Genomic DNA, 18,056 nt, shown 5'->3' with positions numbered 1-18,056 from the left:
AAAAAGTCATACTATAGCATGTCCAAAATATGGTAAAAAAAAAAAGTCATACTATAGCATGTCCAAAATATAGTAAAAAAGTCAGACTATAGCATGTCCAAAATATGGTAAAAAAAAAGTCATACTATAGCATGTCCAAAATATAGTAAAAAAGTCATACTATAGCATGTCCAAAATATAGTAAAAAAGTCATACTATAGCATGTCCAAAATATGGTAAAAAAAAAAAAAGTCATACTATAGCATGTCCAAAATATGGTAAAAAAAAAGTCATACTATAGCATGTCCAAAATATGGTAAAAAAAAATCATACTATAGCATGTCCAAAATATAGTAAAAAAGTCATACTATAGCATGTCCAAAATATGGTAAAAAAGTCAGACTATAGCATGTCCAAAATATAGTAAAAAAGTCATACTATAGCATGTCCAAAATATAGTAAAAAAGTCATACTATAGCATGTCCAAAATATAGTAAAAAAGTCATACTATAGCATGTCCAAAATATGTAAAAAAAAAAAAAGTCACTATAGCATGTCCAAAATATGGTAAAAAAGTCATACTATAGCATGTCCAAAATATGGTAAAAAAAATAGCATATATGGTAAAAAAAAGTCATACTATAGCATGTCCAAAATATGGTAAAAAGTCATACTAAAAGTCAGCTATAGCATGTCCAAAATATGGTAAAAAATAGCATGTCCAAAATATGTCATACTATAGCATGTCCAAAATATAGTAAAAAGTCATACTATAGCATGTCCAAAATATGGTAAAAAAAAAAAAAGTCAGACTATAGCATGTCCAAAATATAGTAAAAAAGTCATACTATAGCATGTCCAAAATATGGTAAAAAAAAGTCATACTATAGCATGTCCAAAATATAGTAAAAAAGTCATACTATAGCATGTCCAAAATATGGTAAAAAAAAAAAAAGTCATACTATAGCATGTCCAAAATATGGTAAAAAAAAAAAAAAAGTCATACTATAGCATGTCCAAAATATGGTAAAAAAATCATACTATAGCATGTCCAAAATATAGTAAAAAAGTCATACTATAGCATGTCCAAAATATAGTCATACTATAGCATGTCCAAAATATGGTAAAAAAAAAAAGTCATACTATAGCATGTCCAAAATATGCATATAGCATGTCCAAAATATATAAAAAAAAGTCATACTATAGCATGTCCAAAATATGGTAAAAAAGTCATACTATAGCATGTCCAAAATATAGTAAAAAAGTCATACTATAGCATGTCCAAAATATGGTAAAAAAAAAATCATACTATAGCATGTCCAAAATATGGTAAAAAAAAAAAAAGTCATACTATAGCATGTCCAAAATATGGTAAAAATGTGGTCAGCGTGTGCGTGTGTGTGTGTTTATATCAGAAAGACTCCACTACATAAAACACTAAACTTTTATTTTACTCTCTTAATCCCCGAGGGGAAATTCTTTTGCTACAGCAGCATCCCGAGGGGGAGCTGCTGCAACAGGCTGCCACGACCGCGGTGCCAACCAACCTGAGGTGCATGTTTTGGGTGATGGGAGGAAGCCGGATAACCCGGAGAGAACCCACGCAAGCACAGGGAGAACATGCAAACTCCACACAGAAAGGACCAGGACCGGATTCGAACCTGGAACCTTTTTGCTGTGAGGCGACAATGTTAACCACTGCACCACCGTGCCGCCCTAAACTTTTATAAGTTACAGCAGTAACTGTTGTAAAAAGGTACCCACCAGTGTTCATTCAATTTTTAACCAATTTAGTCACTCATCCAATGTACTTTACTGCTGCTGTAGGGATTTAAAGAAAGTACTTTTTCTTCAAAACAAAAATTAGGTTGAATTGGGAAAAACTAAACACAAATATTTCATTTTTTGGACTTGAAGAAAAATCAAATGACCGAAATTTGATTATAACTAAACATGAGATGCAGAAACTACAACAGTGTTAGGACCACATTAAGAAAAAATAATGACGGAAGGATGATTTCATTTATTTTGCATTTTGAGAAAAAAAGGACCTCTTTAAAATAAGGTCGAATTCTTTACAAGAGTCAAAATGTGGTCGAAAATGTTGAGAGTAAAATTGAAATTCTGAGAATTTTGAGTCGAAATGTTGAGAAAGTCAAAACATTGAAAGAAAACAGAACAGTTGAAATTTTAAGAATGAAGTCAAAACGGTGAAAGAAAACAGTGCTTTGTACTAATGTGCTTTGTACTTCGTGCGCTAATACTGAAAATTTCACTTTTCTTTTTCCCTTCATGTGTCCAAATACTCTAAACGTGTAAAACTAAAGTTTGAGAAAACACGTCTTTAAAAGAAGCAGCTAAAACAATAATAATACCGTGAATATTTTGTCACTCATCATTCGTTGGGACTGGACGTTATCACGGGGGACATCAGGACGCACGGGACGGCAGCCAAGTGGTTGGAGATCAGCTGAAGAGGTGGCTCCTTTTTAACTCAATCCATCGACCACATAATTCGATCAGGGCGGGCTAATGAAATCCCTCAAGGTTGACTGTAATTCTCTCCGAACGTCGGCTCTCATATTGCTTCCTCTTTATCTTCCACGGTCCGTCCCGCTGTCCCTCCAACTCAGGTTCTGACCTCCAGGTTTGTGGTGAAGGATTCAGGATTCGATCAATACCGAAGAAAACTCACGGTTTTATTCAGACTTTCTATCTTACATGGAAGAAAAACAATTAATAAATTAGTAAACGGATAGAAAATGAACTGGCTGCTCATCAATACATCCTACTGTTAAATAAATATTCTCAAATTCTTAGACTCCAGTATTTGCTGCAGATGTTTTCTTTGGGTTTTAATCTGTGATAGATGTTGTTGTTGTTGTTGTTTTTTTTTTTTTTTACATTTAACTAACAAACTCACTTACTAACTAACAGTTAAAGGAGTAGTTCAACCTTTTTGTAAATATATTGTGTTATTTGCTTTCTTGTAAATAATTGAAAATAAGCTCCTCTGTCATGACTTTAAACTGATGCCATGTGGTTCTGACTTTAAATTAATATTTATTGTTTCATTTTATTTATTTTGGTACATCAAACGGTCACATTCGAAACTCTACATGGTCTTTTATAAATAAAATAAACCTTAAATCTTTGTGTTGTTTCACACTCAAACTGCCCCAAAATAAAGTGTTTTAAACGGAAGATTAATTTACTATAAATTAAATTAAATATGTCCAAGCGGTTTGACAGGTACTTTTAGTTCTCTACATTCCTCCTTCTCCTTCTCTTTCTCCTTCTTCTCCTCCTTCTCCTCCTCCTCATCTGCATTACGCCCCCCCCCTCCACCTTCCTCTTCGACCTCCATCCTTGTTCATCTCCCCGGTCTCTCCTCCACCTTTTCTTTGCGTCTCTTTCTCCACCCACACATGTACCACTGACTCGCCATCACTGTGCTGCTCCTCCTGCACCTCCTGTCCTTCCTCTCCTCTCCTCTCATCTCCTGTCCTGTCCTAACCCTCCTCCTCCTACTCCTCCCATCTCTTCATCTTTCCTCTTGCTGCCTCAGCGGACGAGTCTCTTAATAATTCATCACAATCTGAAATTCAAATGAAGCTCTCAGAGATAGAGATGGAGAGATATTTTATCAACACTGAGGAAGTAGTCTCTCTCTCTCTTCCCCTATCCCAGCATCCTCCCCCTCCCTGACTGTTGCCGTGACAACCTGTTATCTCGCCCTAGAAACAGGTTGCAAGAAACGAAGCCCGATTCCTCGCCCTGCCTCTCACTCCTTCGTTTCTCTCTTAATTTCCTCATGTTGCACTAAAATAAATAAAAAATAAGTGCACACAGCGTGACAACGTTTAACAAAATAAAATCACTTCCTGTTTTTAAAGGTGTTAAAGACTAGTTAAGTATTGTTTTCTGAAACACCCACAGACTTTCAGATTTATGGCTGTACATGTGCAGCGACACAAAACTGACTCATACATATGTGATGATTTATTTAACATTAAAGTCGACTGTTATTGTTACACGTTACTATTTTTACCATTTCTATTTTGTGTGCTTTTCGGCACATTATAATGTAAAGTTAATGTTGTGTGTCAATAAAAATTGTTTTATTTAATTCAGTTCCTCGTTGAAATTTAGGATTTACTTCTAATACAAAAAAATGTTACCGCATAAAACTTTTTTGTTTAATGAGTGAAAACTTCCAAAAGTTGGATTTTATAGTAAAAAGTGCCATCAAACATTTTTGGGAGAGAAGTAGGGCATTAGGACATATAAACGTAATAGATCGAAAAAGTTAGTCATGATTGAAAAAAACATTATGATGCATCAAAATTATGACCTAAAAATATCAAATTATGAGTTAAAAAGTTCAAAATTTTACTTACGGAGTCAACTTGATGAGATTTTACATGGAAACCCAATGATTTGTCAATCATAACAAAAATATGAAAAATCCAAATTTTGACAAGAAAAAATACGAAGTCAAAATTAAAAAGTCTAAATCATGACTTTTAATTTCATAATTTTGTAACTAGCTGCAAGATAACCAATTAAAAAAACACAATATGCTGAAGTTCACACTTATTTATGTCACGTTTGAAAAACATCTCTCACTGACCCGACGTCTCGTGGAAGTGTCGGACGTTTGTTACTGGACGAACGTCGAAAACATCTGGAAATCTTTTCAGAAACCTATACGGAGAAACAAGAAGACGTGAAGCAGGTTTTAACGTGTGAAGTAACAAAAGAAAACATCTCTTGCACAGATGACAACAGAAACTATGAAAAATTAACGATGGTGAATAATTTGTTTACCGGCTGTGTCCTGCCACCGCAGGTTTTCTGGGAGATGCGTCACACGAGATGTGAGTCATATTTTCAGTGAGTTTCCCGTAATGAGGTTTTACCACCGCGTGAGTGCAAACCAATGTTGTGTTCTCGGAGGCGTCTGTCGTGTAGAATAAGAGCTGGTGAACACGGATTTGATCTCCGACGCAGAAAATGTGTCATCCTGAAAGGGCTGAAGATTGACGAGCCGGCAGACTCAGAGGTGGTCGGATTCAACTGGAATTTATTCCCTTGAAACATGATCAAATACTCAACAGCGGTAGATCAACAGTGTCTTTGATAAATGTAGTGTGTACACTCATACTCATTCTGTATGCTCCATAAAGCAGTCAATTTTAAGGCATGCACAGGCACAAAGAGAGTCCGTGTCAGGAGACAGCGATCGATAATAAGAGAGGGGGCATAATGAAGTTGTCTACTCATGCTTACACTCCCTCCTCCTCCTCCCCCCCGACTCCTCAACACCCCCCCCCCCCCAACCTCGCTGTTTAAAAAAAAAAAAAGAAGCAGGTTATACCGAGCGTTACAAACCGTAGGTTACCATACAAAAGAGATCCAGAGAATGAGAATAGAAATACAAAAATACAAAGATCAGGTAATCAGGTGTCAAAAGAGCATTTTTACAAAAGAAATGAAAACATGGTCATAAACGAGAGCAGAAAAAACGGACAACTTGGTGCGAAGAGTTAACGTGAACAGCGAATGAAGCGGCTTTCACTAAACACAGCATCGATAGCACAGCAACGTACAGTGGGCCGAGTACCAACATGTGAAGTCCTTCGGATGATTTTCACCATTTCACAAGTTAAATAGATTTATTGATATTCTACTGCGTTGTCTCTAATTTTTGTCCCCATTTTGAAACAGGTGTCTTTAAGAAAATGAAAAACTTCACTTTCATGCACATTCATTGGTAAATCGTGTGTTTTAATTAGCTTCAATTAACAGAACAACACGTTGACATTTTAACGTATTTAAGGAATGTCAAAGTTAGCACATGTCAACGCATCTCCCACTTTGCGTTCGCATTAGCTTGGCAAAGCATACAATGGAGCATTTTGGAGGACAAGGCACTGTCTGTTCGCTGAGGGCTTTAAATCACAGTTAATTATCTTCAATTAATTGACACGTGTTATGATTAAATTGTCAAAAATACTGTTAACTTTGGATTCTAGGATTTTCACTAAATGTTTTTTTTTTTTCAAGATGAAATGCCGATTTACAAAAATCTTCCTCCAAACTTTTCATTTTTAAGGGAAAGACAATTCAATTCTCATACGGCAATTTTCTGTTGAGATATATATAGTTATAGTTGTTTCTCTGTGTGCACAACCCGTGCCAGCTGTAGTACAGAAGTGTGACTATCGATTTGAGGTGACGTGTTCACGATCAAAATGCTGCGCGTTCATACAATTATAACGTCGGAGGTGGAAGTTTCTCTGAGAGTAAAACGCAACAGAGGGAAACACAAACCGAAGCACGAGAAGTTTTAACAGTCGATTAAAATCATCAAAGTGAAACGACGTGAGGCGATAAAACACTGTAGGCAACTCTGAGAGGTAGCGCAAGCAAAGTGCGTAAAAAAAAACGTGTACGAGTTCACTACCGGAGCGGAAATCAGATAAGCTAGCATTCGTAACGACGTCACGTAGGGACTTTTTTTTTTTTTTTCCTTTTTCTTTTTGCATAATGTGATTAGTAAACAGGCATGCTACATACAGTACAGGAGTGGGCAGAGTGACTGTGGGAGCAGGAGGGCGGGGACTTTATGCTGCGTTCAGGGCACATCTGACTTATTGTAATTATCTAGTGTCTGATTTTAAGTGAAGAAAAAGCTCCAATATTTTCTAATGAATAGCCAAGTGTCTAAAAACTAAACAAATATGGAAACGTACCAAAATGAAAGGCCATTATTCAATAAGAATTAAACCCAAATTAAATGCCAATTTCCAGAAAAAAAAACACCAAAAAAATGAGGGAACTGAGGGAATTTTTATTCCGCAGCTTTTCTGTCTATTCAAGTTTCTCGCTCAGTGGAGGAAATGAATCCTCGGGGTCACAACGACCTCCTGAACGGGTCATGAGGACTGCAGTGTTGAGGTCTGTTGGGAAAACAGACGGAGGCGGTTTCAAGGCCGTAACTGGCATCTCTTTATCGGGAAATTTGGCAAAACTATAATAATGTCTGAAATGAGGCGACTAACTCTAAAATCAAACCTTCATTCTTCACTCAAACGCCAACATTTAATGAACCCATATGACCTAAACGCAGCATCATAAGCCCCTCCCCCACCTCTGAGCCTGACCACACCTCTGCACTCTGATTGGTGCAAAGTTCGAACGCGTCGCCGCTTCGAAACCTTCGAGCCCAAATTTCATCTCGACAGCAGCGACGCGTCGTTAGAAACCCGCGTGGGAGTTAGTTGCGGGTTCAAAGCGAAGAGAAGAAGAGGGACACTTTCACTTTTTCAATATCATACTCTTATTTACAAAGTGCTACTCAGTTAGCTCGTCGGCTAAATGAGGCTACGGTCGTATGTAAAACATTCTGTAATAAATACTGTAAACATGCACAGGTTATAGGAGACGAAGGCCGGATTTGGTTCCGTAACAACAGCTTATTTCCTCGAAGATCCCCCGAAACGATCCGTCCGCGAGCGCACGCACGTTTCAACACAAACGGGCTGAAAGAGAGAGAGAGAGAGAGAGAGAGAGAGAGAGAGAGAGAGAGAGAGAGAGAGAGAGAGCGTCTCTGTTGCTGGTTTGTCGCGCGCTCTGATTGTTTTTGGTACAGCGCCACCCGGAGGCGCCGAAAAACTGAGGGAACGCTGACGAGACGAAGACGAGATGAGCGTGTAAAAATCTAAAATCACAAACTATTTTCCTTCAATAAGAACAGAAATGCTGATTTTAGGTTTCTTAAATTGTCCAAATGTTCTAATAGAGTCTGGCAGCGGAGAGCGGCACCTAGCTTTGTTTACTGTAAACGGTTTCATCAGATCAACTTTGCTGCTTCATCACGAACGTTTTTATTAGCGTCGAGACTTAATGCTAGAAGTGGGGACTAGAAATGACAATATAAAAGATCTTCAATGGTTTTCAAATATGAATAAAATGTTGTGGCTTTTGTAGCAGCTGCTGGATCTGATTAATCTTCAGTATCTAAAGTAAACATCAGAAACGTGGATCATTTTTTTAACACAGACCAATGACATAAAAGCTGAATGAGAGGTTGCGGGAGCTAGTGGACCGGAGACTAACCCGGACCGTGACGTCATGAGATGTCCATGTCTGCGTTCGTGTGACGAAACAGTCCTCTTTCTGGTGTTTGTCCGTTTCCGTCCTTCCTTCGCGGTGAAAGAACGACTCAGTTCACGTTAAACCATCACAGCAGCGTCTCACAGTTTCAGTTCAGCCAAAGTTCCAATTTCTCTTTTTTTGCCTTCAAAAATGTGAAAACCACGTCCGACAGTTCGCTCCGTCGCTGGACCTTCTTTAGAGATCAGAATAATCCCATTTCCATAGAGACAGATGTCCATTTCCATGACAACAGGGCGGTGGGAGACAGCAGCCTGAGGAGGAGATAAGCTGCTACCACAGAATGAAACCTGGTGATCCGTCCTCTTCTCCTGCTCCGAATCCGGCGTCGGTCGGTTGGTCGGTCGGTCGTGTCGGAGGTAGAGCGTCAGGCAGACCATGCTCGTCGTGCAGCAAGAAACAACAGCAAAGAACGGGAACAGATTTTTTATTTGTTTTTCATCCGGTGCAGGCGCTTGATAACGATAGTGCTTCGAGAACGGGAGGGAACGGTGTCGCGGTGGCGTGGACGTCGTCGGGAAGTCGAGTCTCGGCGTGCCGACTGGTTTTAATCAGGACTTTAATATCACTGGAGAGAGATAACAGACATTCACAGAGGTTTACTGAGGTTTCGTTCACAATTTTTCGATACTAGTACTGAAACCTTCAACTTTGATACTGGTTCCTGAAAGATTCTTCAGAAAAATGATAAATAGTGTGATCTTACGTAGCACCTTTTTACCTGAGCGGTCAACAATGCTCCTCCTGTTCACACATGGACCCACAAACCAAAGGAATCAGAGCTGCCACGAATGGTACTCGCCTAAAATCGGAGCAACCTTGAGTCCTACGTCTTGCCCAAGGACACTTTGGCATGTTGACAGAAAAGTCCCGGGATCGAAACCGCCAACCTTACGATCAGTGGGCAACCTTGCTTTACTTCTGAGCCACATTATGGCACAAATGTTTAGTTTTCATGCAGTTTAGAGAGGGAGAGTGTTACGCAGGTTGTTTTCTGTCACTACAATGAACAGATGTCCCCTGAACGCCTCACGTTATGTGTTATTGCTGGACGCTACAATTTACCAATCCTTCATAAATGCCTCCCAGGTAAGCTGTCACGAGAAACTTCAATTTATCGATGTTCTCCAGATGCCTCGCGTACGAAGATGAAATCACTCAGTTTCATCTTTGGGTAAATTTTACATTCAAACGTAGGCGGACCGCCCGAGAGAAGTCTGTATATAGACGTGCTATCGATCTACTTCCAAATAAACGGAGTAAAAGTTATGTCTTAAAACGTTTCTGTGTGGATGAAGGTGTTTGAGGCATTTTTTGTGTAGATACCGAAATAATTCGGTTGCCGTCATAAAAGTATTGAAGTTTGAGCCCAGTTCTAGTCGACTTTTTAGATAAGCTGCTATCAATATTGGTGTTGGAAGGGGTGAATGACAGACTTTACTCACATCCCCAGTTGAGGGCGATGGCTGCAGCGATGATGGCGATCCCTCCCAAGATGGAGACCACGGACAGCAGCATGGCGTTACGGCCCAGACGACGAGCTCCGTCAATGTTTCCTTGCTGCAGACTGTTTCGGGACTGAAGAGGGGGAAAAAAAACATTTTAGAGCTAAAAAGTCAAATATTTCCTCAGAATTTGGTACTGACCAAAATCAGAGCGAAAAGAAAAAAACGTCTGTCTGTCTTTCATCTGGATACAAACACCACCGATGGGACGATGGTCACGTAGGCAGCTTTTGCTAACATGTTAGCCAGCATATTTATAAAGCTGACGACATGTCTATCAACCCATTTTGGGTGTTTTCTGGCCCCTACTGTCCTTAATTATTTCCTTAAAGAATCCACACAAGCCCGATGCCTCTTGGCCGTACAAGTATTCATTATTGTCTTTCTGCAAATCATTTTCCTAAAAATTATGATAATAAACAGCTCATATCGTACATTATTATACAGACAAAAACATTTTAGTTCAGTAGAGTTTAATGTGGTTTCTAAAGTCGTACCATCACGGAGAAGGTGAGGGCAACGATGTTGATGGGCCACAGCGGGCAGAAGCAGGACAGGATGGCGAGGAGCAGGTAGTCCCTCGGCTTGGATCCGTCCACAGCGACCTCTGTGATTGCGCTGGGACGGCGGGTGAGCGAGGGTCTGGGCGAACCCGCCGCTAACGAGCCGGACCGGCTGCCCAAGCGAGCCCGGCCATTAGCGTGGCCGCCCGGCGAAGCGTGCAACTTGGGCGACACAGAGGCCACTGTGGGGGACGCGTCGACCATCACGGGACCGACACCGTTACCTGGGAGACGAGAGAGGACCCAGATGTAACATTCACGAATAAAGTGTACCGAGTGGTACCGATCCCACCGGGAACCAACAGCAGAACTGGTTTTATAAACGTGATGTGAAGCACTTTGGATGCACAATTTCAGATTCAGAGAGTCCAATTTTGGGGGAAAATTACAATTATTACGTTTTCTGATCTGAAAATGTGGAACTGAACATGAAGTTGTATTTACTGGTCTCCATGGTGTCACTGATCACTGTCAGGTGGTCCACTGACTTCCCGTCCTCCGACTTGGGAGCGTCCGTCGTCGAGGGCGGGTTCTGTTGCTCTGCGCTGGTCGGTTGAGAGGTCACGGCAGCGTGGGCGACGTCTCCGTCCGGCTGCGTGCCGATTGGCTGGTCTGTCTGCTGGTGCTCCTCCATGCTGCTGGACTGCTGGGCGGCGCTGGGACTGGTGGCCACCGGACTGTGAAGACGAAGCTAACGGTCGAAGAAAAGCTGAAGGCGGTGCTCGCTCTAAAATGATTAAAGAGATGGAATCAGGTTGATTGATGATTTTCTGGAGTAATAGCAGACCAGCGATGTCTGGCTAAAGCTTTACAAAAAACCTACAGAAAAATACAACCTCTGTCTGAAAGAGCAACATAATCCATTAGGGTCCAGTAAAAGTAAATGTCAACATGGCGCATGCTGATAATATAATTGCTAAGACGTGAAGAGTTTGACTCCCAGCTGTAGGACCTTAGTTGTAGATTATACAACCATCTCTCTAGACTAACCAGACTGTTTATAAAAGTGTTCGTGGCTTCCTTAGAAAATAAGCTTCAAAAAGACCTGTTTTTGGGGGGCGTTTATTTTTGATTGACAGGCCTGTGGTGCAGTGAGGTTACAGCTATCGGTGGGCAGGACGTAGAATCGTCGGGTTTTCAATCAGATCAGTCAGATCCACTGCTGGCTCCTCCCCCAGCTCATCCAAATATGGTCACTTCCTGCTCCAAACCGCTCCGAACTAGCAAAAATGGTGACGGACAGAATCTGAACTGGAGGCTTTGTAACGTTCACAAACCGACTGGTGACGTCACTGATGGTTGATTGTTCTTTCACCTACAAACAAACATTTACATATTTGTGTAGTTTTTAATGGTATTTTGTTGGATCATTCTCAAAGTGGGAGATTGTGTTCACTTCTCTGGACATTTATTATTCAGTTCAGAGCACAAACTTCTTCCAACAAAGTGAACGGCTTTGGTTGCGATGCTGTTTGCATTCAGATTGATTTTGTCTCCAATAACTGCAGCTTTATTAAATGCAGCATCTCGAGAGTGAAGCAGGAGATTTAATAGAAGGGATAATATTAAAAACTTCTGCTCCTTAATAAAAGGACAACATTGCATTTTTTATGCTTCGCTGTCAGAAACAGACGTCTCTCTTTCAGGTCCCTGCAGTGGAAACGAGATCCGGCTGCTCGTGACCAGATTGACGATCAGGGATTTGAAAAAAACAAGGCTGAGTTGTTGTTTTTTTAGGTTTTCAGACTTTAAAGGATGAAAGGAAACAGATAAAAACCTTCGACTTTGGAAACAAGCAGCACGTTAAAATATTCCTCAGTAAATGGACTCATGAAAGTGTTCGTGTTCCCATTTCACGCCACACGTTAAAGCTACTGAATGGACCTGGTGTTGGAGGAGCTCATCCAATATGAAGCCGTGTTCTCTAGCAGATTATCTAACGGCCGAAACGTTGACGCCGATGCCTCGCAGAGCTCCGAGCGCTGTGATCTCGTCTTTCCAAAGGGCAAGAAGAAGAAGAAAATATTTATAAAACAGATCTGCTGCATCTGTGTAGGTTGATAAGGTTGTTGATTTATTCGGATGACTCAACGGTTTCTTGCCGCGGAGCTCTCCGGCTCCCAGTCGGCTGTGTAGGTGGTCCCACCAGTCACTGCAGGAGTTTGGACTCATACATCACCAAGCACCTCAGGAAAATATAAAAGGCCGCGGAAATAACCACTTAATTCATCAGTTAGAGAGAAGGGACCATTAAAACGTCAGTCTTTAGTCTGCTATGGGAACACTGACTGAGTCACTGAAATAATTATAGACCAAAGGAGTTGAAAGTTTCAGCTCTCAAATGTTCCTGAAAAATCTTTTAGAACTTTTTATTTCACGTATTTGTAGCCGATAAGTTGTTAATAAGTCTGTGAATTGTGTTTGGTACCAACTTCAGTTTTAGCTCATGAGCAGCTTGTTTCACCTGGAAAAAGACTGTAGACGTCCACACAGCAGGGGGCGCTGCTGCACACGGGAGTTTAATTCTGTTAAACTTTCTGTAATTTGTCTCTAATAATTTAAAAAATATATAAGTGTTTGTAGCTTCCTGGTCTGAAAAATTTGTCCGATGCAGAAGTGTCTTAAGCTGCAATACCATCGAGTGCCACTAGAGGTCTGCTCCAAAAAGCCTCCGGCTCCATAGACTCCCATTCAACTTCTCTCATCAAATCCAAAGTGAATAAAATGTGTCCATCAGTTATCTCGGTGTTGTTAGATAAAGTCACTCCTTCTTATTAGTTTTCTGGAGGTCCATCTGAAAATAATCCCTCATTCATTAGAAAAGAAGCTTCAAAAAGATGTGTTTTTGGGGGCGTGTCTGTTTGATTGACAGGCCTGTGGTGCAGTCAGGTTACAGTTATCGGTGGGCGGGACGTAGTATCATCGGGTTTCCAATCAGATTTTTTTGATTTTTATTTTATACACTTTATTAATCCCCGAGGGGAAATTTCTTCACTACAGCAGGGGGGCTCTCAGGGGGGAGCTGCTGCAGCAGGCTGCCACTAGCGCGGCGCCAGGTAACCTGACCTGAGGTGCATGTTTTTGGATAATGGGAGGAAGCCGAGAACCCGGAGAGAACCCACGCAAGCACAGGGAGAACATGCAAACTCCGCACAGAAAGGCCCAGGACCGGATTCGAACCCGGAACCTTTTGTGCTGTGAGGTGACAGTGCTAACCACTGCACCACCGTGCCGCCCTCAGATCAGTCAGATCCAATAAATTCTCCCCAAGAATAAGTAGCTGTAAAAAATATCTGCAAAACTCTGTAACTACGACACTCTTTCCTGGCTTAAGAGCTCAAATTTGACAAATTTTTAAAAAAAACAATTCTTACAGAAATCTTATTACGGGAGAAAATAAAGACATATTGATGACAATATTAGTTTCAATAAATGTTTTCAATAGAAGAGCAGTGAGTCGGTTTCTCAGATATATAAACCATTTGACATTTATTTTACAAATTAAATCGTTTATTTATCATTAACAATAAAAACCAAAATTGTTAACTTTAAAAAAATTTAAATTAAAAATTTTTAAAAAAAATTTGAATGCAGATTTGATTAAAAACTTATTTTTAATGCATCAGCTGATCCCCTAGTTAACCTGCTCTTCTTCTTCATCGGTCTGGGAGCTCTTCCTCCTCCACTGTGACCTGCTGTTTGATCAGCTGTGGTGTTAATGTAAGTCACAGATCAATCAGCCAGAGCTGCATTGATCTGAGCGACAGTCCGGAGGCCGAGCTGATCCTTAAAGAGCAGATTTGGGAGAAAATTCTGTTGCAGCACTTACTCCTTGTATTGTAATGACCTGCCACGACTCGATTGATGACTCGTCCCGTTTGGCCCCCTGAGGAAACGAATGCTGCAGCGCCGCTCCGCTCGGTAACAGCTGACAAAAGCAAAGACTGTTCTCGCAATGTTAGTCGGCATGTTGCAGCTCGCGTTTCCTGATGCAGTGCAGTCAGAGCAGCTCTCGGCATCAGTATCATTTAGTTTAACACGATACATCTGCAAAAGAAACGCCTGAAACCCGCCACGTTCAGACGCTTTCGGAGGTCCTGTGAACATTTCAGCTGCTGCATTCATCATTTCGAGACGAGGCCACATCTGATCTCTCAAACTAAAACTTTTAACACAAAATTAAAAATTAAATACACTGAAAAGTGCTGCAGATATTCAACAGAGAGCAGAAGCAGCACAAAACTTTTATCTTTTGTTATTCTTCATTTTGGGAGGGATGTTTAGTTGTAAAGAAATCCTTTGAGTTCTACATTAAAAAGTGAAGACAAACTTTAAATGAACTTATTTAAAATTGGCACAACCTCATTTATTTTATAACCAGTAACTGAGGTCTGTTTGTTTAAAAATTTAAACTACACTTTGGCTTTTTGCAGATTTATCGAAAGCATTAGTAAATAAATCACAATAAAAATGTCACGAGAGAAACACCAAACTCTGAGGTCATTTAGAAACAGTGTCATCATCACGGTCCTTAATTTTTTAAAAAATAAAAAAGATGGAGAGTTTTTCAAAAACACAAAAATATTCTTGTTAAAACCTGAAAAAAAAAATCAAGTTTCTTGCAAAAAATTATAAAAAGAAATTATTCTCAAAACAAAAAATGTCTGTAAGAAGTTTCAGTAAAAACAACAAATCTGAAAAGTTTGTCATCAAGAAACAAGAATGAAAACAGTTTCTCTTGAGTAAATTTTCTAGGAAAAACCTTTTTAAAATCCTACAAGTTTCTTGTTAAAAAGTTTAAAACATTACAAGTTTATATATATTTTAATATTAAAAGTTTCCCATGAAAAAAAGACTCCTAATCCTGCAGCTGTTTCAGAAGACAAGCTGTCAATCAATCCATCAGAGGATCAATTAGAGAGCTAAAAAGGTGAGACATTTTCTACAGTCTGGGAAACAAAAGCTTTTTGATATTTTAAATGGTTTCTTCCAACTTGTCACCCATTGAGTTCTTTTCCGGTTCTTCGTGAACTATAAAGCATTAATAAATGTTTATTAACCATTAATAAGGCCGTTAAAGGCTCATGAACCGTCTACACGTCGTTCCCTGTCAGAAAGTTCTATCGTGAGATTTCTCCGTCCGGTCAATGTTCACGGACTCGTGTTCATTTTCTTCTTTTGTTTTATCGACATTCGCCGCTGAGGAAAGGTTGAAGGGTCTTTCCTCTAACGCAGAAGGATAATTAAAGGCATTTGGGTTCTAAATAGCCGACTCCCACAACAATTAACCCGCCGCCGCCTTCATTCTTCTGTCTGCGAATTAGCGGATTAGCGTCGGACACTCGGGAGTCGGAGGGGGAAGCAGGAGGGAGAGGCGACCATTAAGAGCCATCAGTCGGTTGTTTTTAGCTCGGCTGCAGCAGCGTAATGACTCGATGCTTCGATAATGTTTGGACCATCAGTCAGACGACGTATCGACTCGATACAGAGCTTTCATTAAATACTGGAAACGATTGGTCCATCTCCGTTTTATCTGCTCAACAGATTTAATCCGTAAAACTACAGGAAAACCTCAAAGTTTCCTCAAAATGTTTTTACTGCTGTCTGAAACAAATATAATCCAGAAATTAGTTTGAACACATTAACAGCTGTTGGCTACCTAATTTGTTTTTAAAAATACAAGCAACATTTTTATGTTCAGCATTGAGTCTAAAAAGTATATTTTTAAAAAGATAAGCAAAGATTTTTCATGTAAATTCAGAAGATTTTAACATGAATCAGGATTTTTTTTTTTTAGGACTTTCGTAGAAACGAGTGTTTATGTCTTAAAATAAAACTGACAATAACTGAAACTCTGTATTCAACAAGTTGGTTTTTACCTGGAAACTGAAAATAAAACACCTACGTTTCAGGCCAAAAAAAAACCTGCGATAGACACGGTGGTCCACTTCAGCGAAACGTGAAACTGTCACGCCTCAACAGCCCAAAGCGTTGCTATCTCACGTTTTGCTGTAGCGGACGGGCGTGTTTATTTCACGCTTTTGCCGTGATCCTGGGTTGGTTTGGAGGGTGGGTCGGGCTTGATTGACTTGGCCTGGGCTGCAGTCAGGTTTCAGGTACAAGTGGGCGGGGCTTAGCGTCCTCAAGTGGTCCCAAAAATATGGTCACTTCTGGATCCAAAAAAACCAAGATGGTGACGGTTGAAATGCAAAAACCAACGACTGACTTTGAACATGGAAGCTGCTGTTTGTTCCTTATTTCAAACTGATATTTAACCACCTGTTTATAACTGTAACCACGGAAGCAAAGGTCTTCCAACTTTAACGATGCAGTTAGAACAGTCAGTTCATTATCTTTCAGACTTATTCAGACCAGTTTCACTCTTGTGGCGTTAAACACCGATGTCAGTCACAGCCGGCGGCGTCTACACACAGTTTATCGAAGATGTCACGCACCGTGGCGAGGCGGGTCGAGAAAGGTCATGTGACCACGTCCAAAGGGTCCGCAGAGGGAGGAGGGAACAAACCAAGGAGGAACGGTGTTCGAGTCCACAATGAAGCTAAAGTTAACGTGGATTTTATTCTAAAATCAGACGAAATGTTGATTTTCAATCAAAAAATACACCAAAAACAGAAGTTTTCAATCATGAAATTAAAACCACATCTTGATTTTCCATCTTTAAATACTTTTTGAATTAAATATCTTTGGGTTTCAGACCGTCGGTCCGACAAAAACAAAAAACCTCCTGAAATCTTTTCCCCATTTAAAACACCAGTGAGATTATAAAAATTACTTCAGGCTGAATCCAATCAGAAAGAAGTAATTTAAGGAGGAAAAACATCATCTGACATCGGAATAAAGCTTCGCGTGACCGTTTGTTGTACAATTTGTTGTAGGACGACCGAACGAACAAACAAACGAACGAATGAATGAATGAATGAATGAATGAACGACCGACCAACCAACCGACTGACCGACCAACTGGCTTCTCTTGGAAAAACAGCTGCTGCAGGATTTTTTTCCTTCTCGTGCAGGAAAGTCTGAAAACAGTGGATTTAACGATGCGAGGCGGCCGAGCCTGAAAACTGGGACGTAAACGCCACGACTCCAACTACGGTTTACACACAACTCACACACACACAAACACACACTGGTCATAGAAATGCACCAAACGCAGACAAAGGAGAGACGGGGCACCTCCAGATGGAGGTCGACACACCCACCTTCTCCTGGCTGAGACGAAGAGGAGGCGAGCTCACCTGGTACTACTCGTCCACAGGAAGCAGCAGGGTGAGGTTCATCTCTGCAGGACACGCACGCACGAGGTTCGGTCCGAGGAGGAGAGGCAGCAGCAGGACTGGAAATATAATTTAAAAAATATATATATATATATATATAAATCTGATGGAGGAGGACGGATCGAAACCGAACACGCCCTCAGATCTTTGAAAAATATAAAACGCTGGAACGTCTGTTTGATGTTCTCCTTCCCTGTGAGATGTGTTTGATTTCTGATGATGCAGAGAGTCGCTGCAGCAGCTCCGTGTGCTCCACCGCAGGAAGTAACGGGGAGGGGAGGGGAGGGGAGGGGAGGGCAGGGGTGTGTGCGTGTGTGTGTGTGTGTGTGTGTGTGTGCGTGTGTGTGTGTGTGTGTGTGTGTGTGTGTGTGTGTGTGTGTGTGTGTGTGTGTGTGTGTGTGTGTGTGTGTGTGCGTGCGTGCAGGAGGCAGCAGCACAGTAGCAGCTCTCCTCTCCATCTTTCCTCAGCATCAAGCTGACTCCAGGTACAAGCACCAACCGACAAAGCTTTCAAAATAAAAGCCTCCCGA

General features: G+C 40.7%; 1 protein-coding gene across 2 annotated transcripts; it reads right to left on the bottom strand.

The window, feature by feature from the left end:
* Positions 1 to 5,298: 5,298 nt before the first annotated feature.
* LOC138636653 (proline-rich transmembrane protein 2) lies at positions 5,299 to 17,807 on the bottom strand. 2 transcript variants are annotated; one of them, XM_069724776.1, is made up of 5 exons: positions 17,452 to 17,807; positions 10,673 to 10,955; positions 10,163 to 10,452; positions 9,606 to 9,738; positions 5,299 to 8,728 (listed from the first exon to the last, which is right to left on the bottom strand). In XM_069724776.1, exons 2-5 carry the CDS (start codon positions 10,860 to 10,862, stop codon positions 8,712 to 8,714), a joined length of 630 nt encoding a protein of 209 aa, XP_069580877.1. In that variant the 5' UTR covers positions 10,863 to 10,955; positions 17,452 to 17,807; the 3' UTR covers positions 5,299 to 8,711. The 2 variants fall into 2 exon arrangements, with proteins under 2 accessions (XP_069580877.1, XP_069580876.1); XM_069724775.1 differs by having other exon boundaries at positions 17,488 to 17,807.
* Positions 17,808 to 18,056: the final 249 nt, after the last annotated feature.

The sequence above is a fragment of the Brachyistius frenatus genome, unplaced genomic scaffold, assembly GCF_029030835.1.
Source record: "Brachyistius frenatus isolate BFR_SWC_R1_liver_20210118 unplaced genomic scaffold, ASM2903083v1 Contig_394, whole genome shotgun sequence".
Classification (NCBI taxonomy): Eukaryota; Metazoa; Chordata; class Actinopteri; family Embiotocidae; genus Brachyistius; species Brachyistius frenatus.
This window is presented reverse-complemented; position numbering and strand designations above follow the sequence as displayed.

Bases quoted from the DNA above. Each gene is read 5' to 3' on its own strand.
- LOC138636653 (XM_069724776.1), bottom strand. From the start codon at position 10,862: ATGGAGGAGCACCAGCAGACAGACCAGCCAATCGGCACGCAGCCGGAC. The intron at 10,453-10,672 runs GTAAATACAACT...CTCGTCTCCCAG, and splicing joins CAGTGACACCATGGAGACCA to GTAACGGTGTCGGTCCCGTG. The intron at 9,739-10,162 runs GTACGACTTTAG...CCCCCTCTTCAG, and splicing joins CCCTCACCTTCTCCGTGATG to TCCCGAAACAGTCTGCAGCA.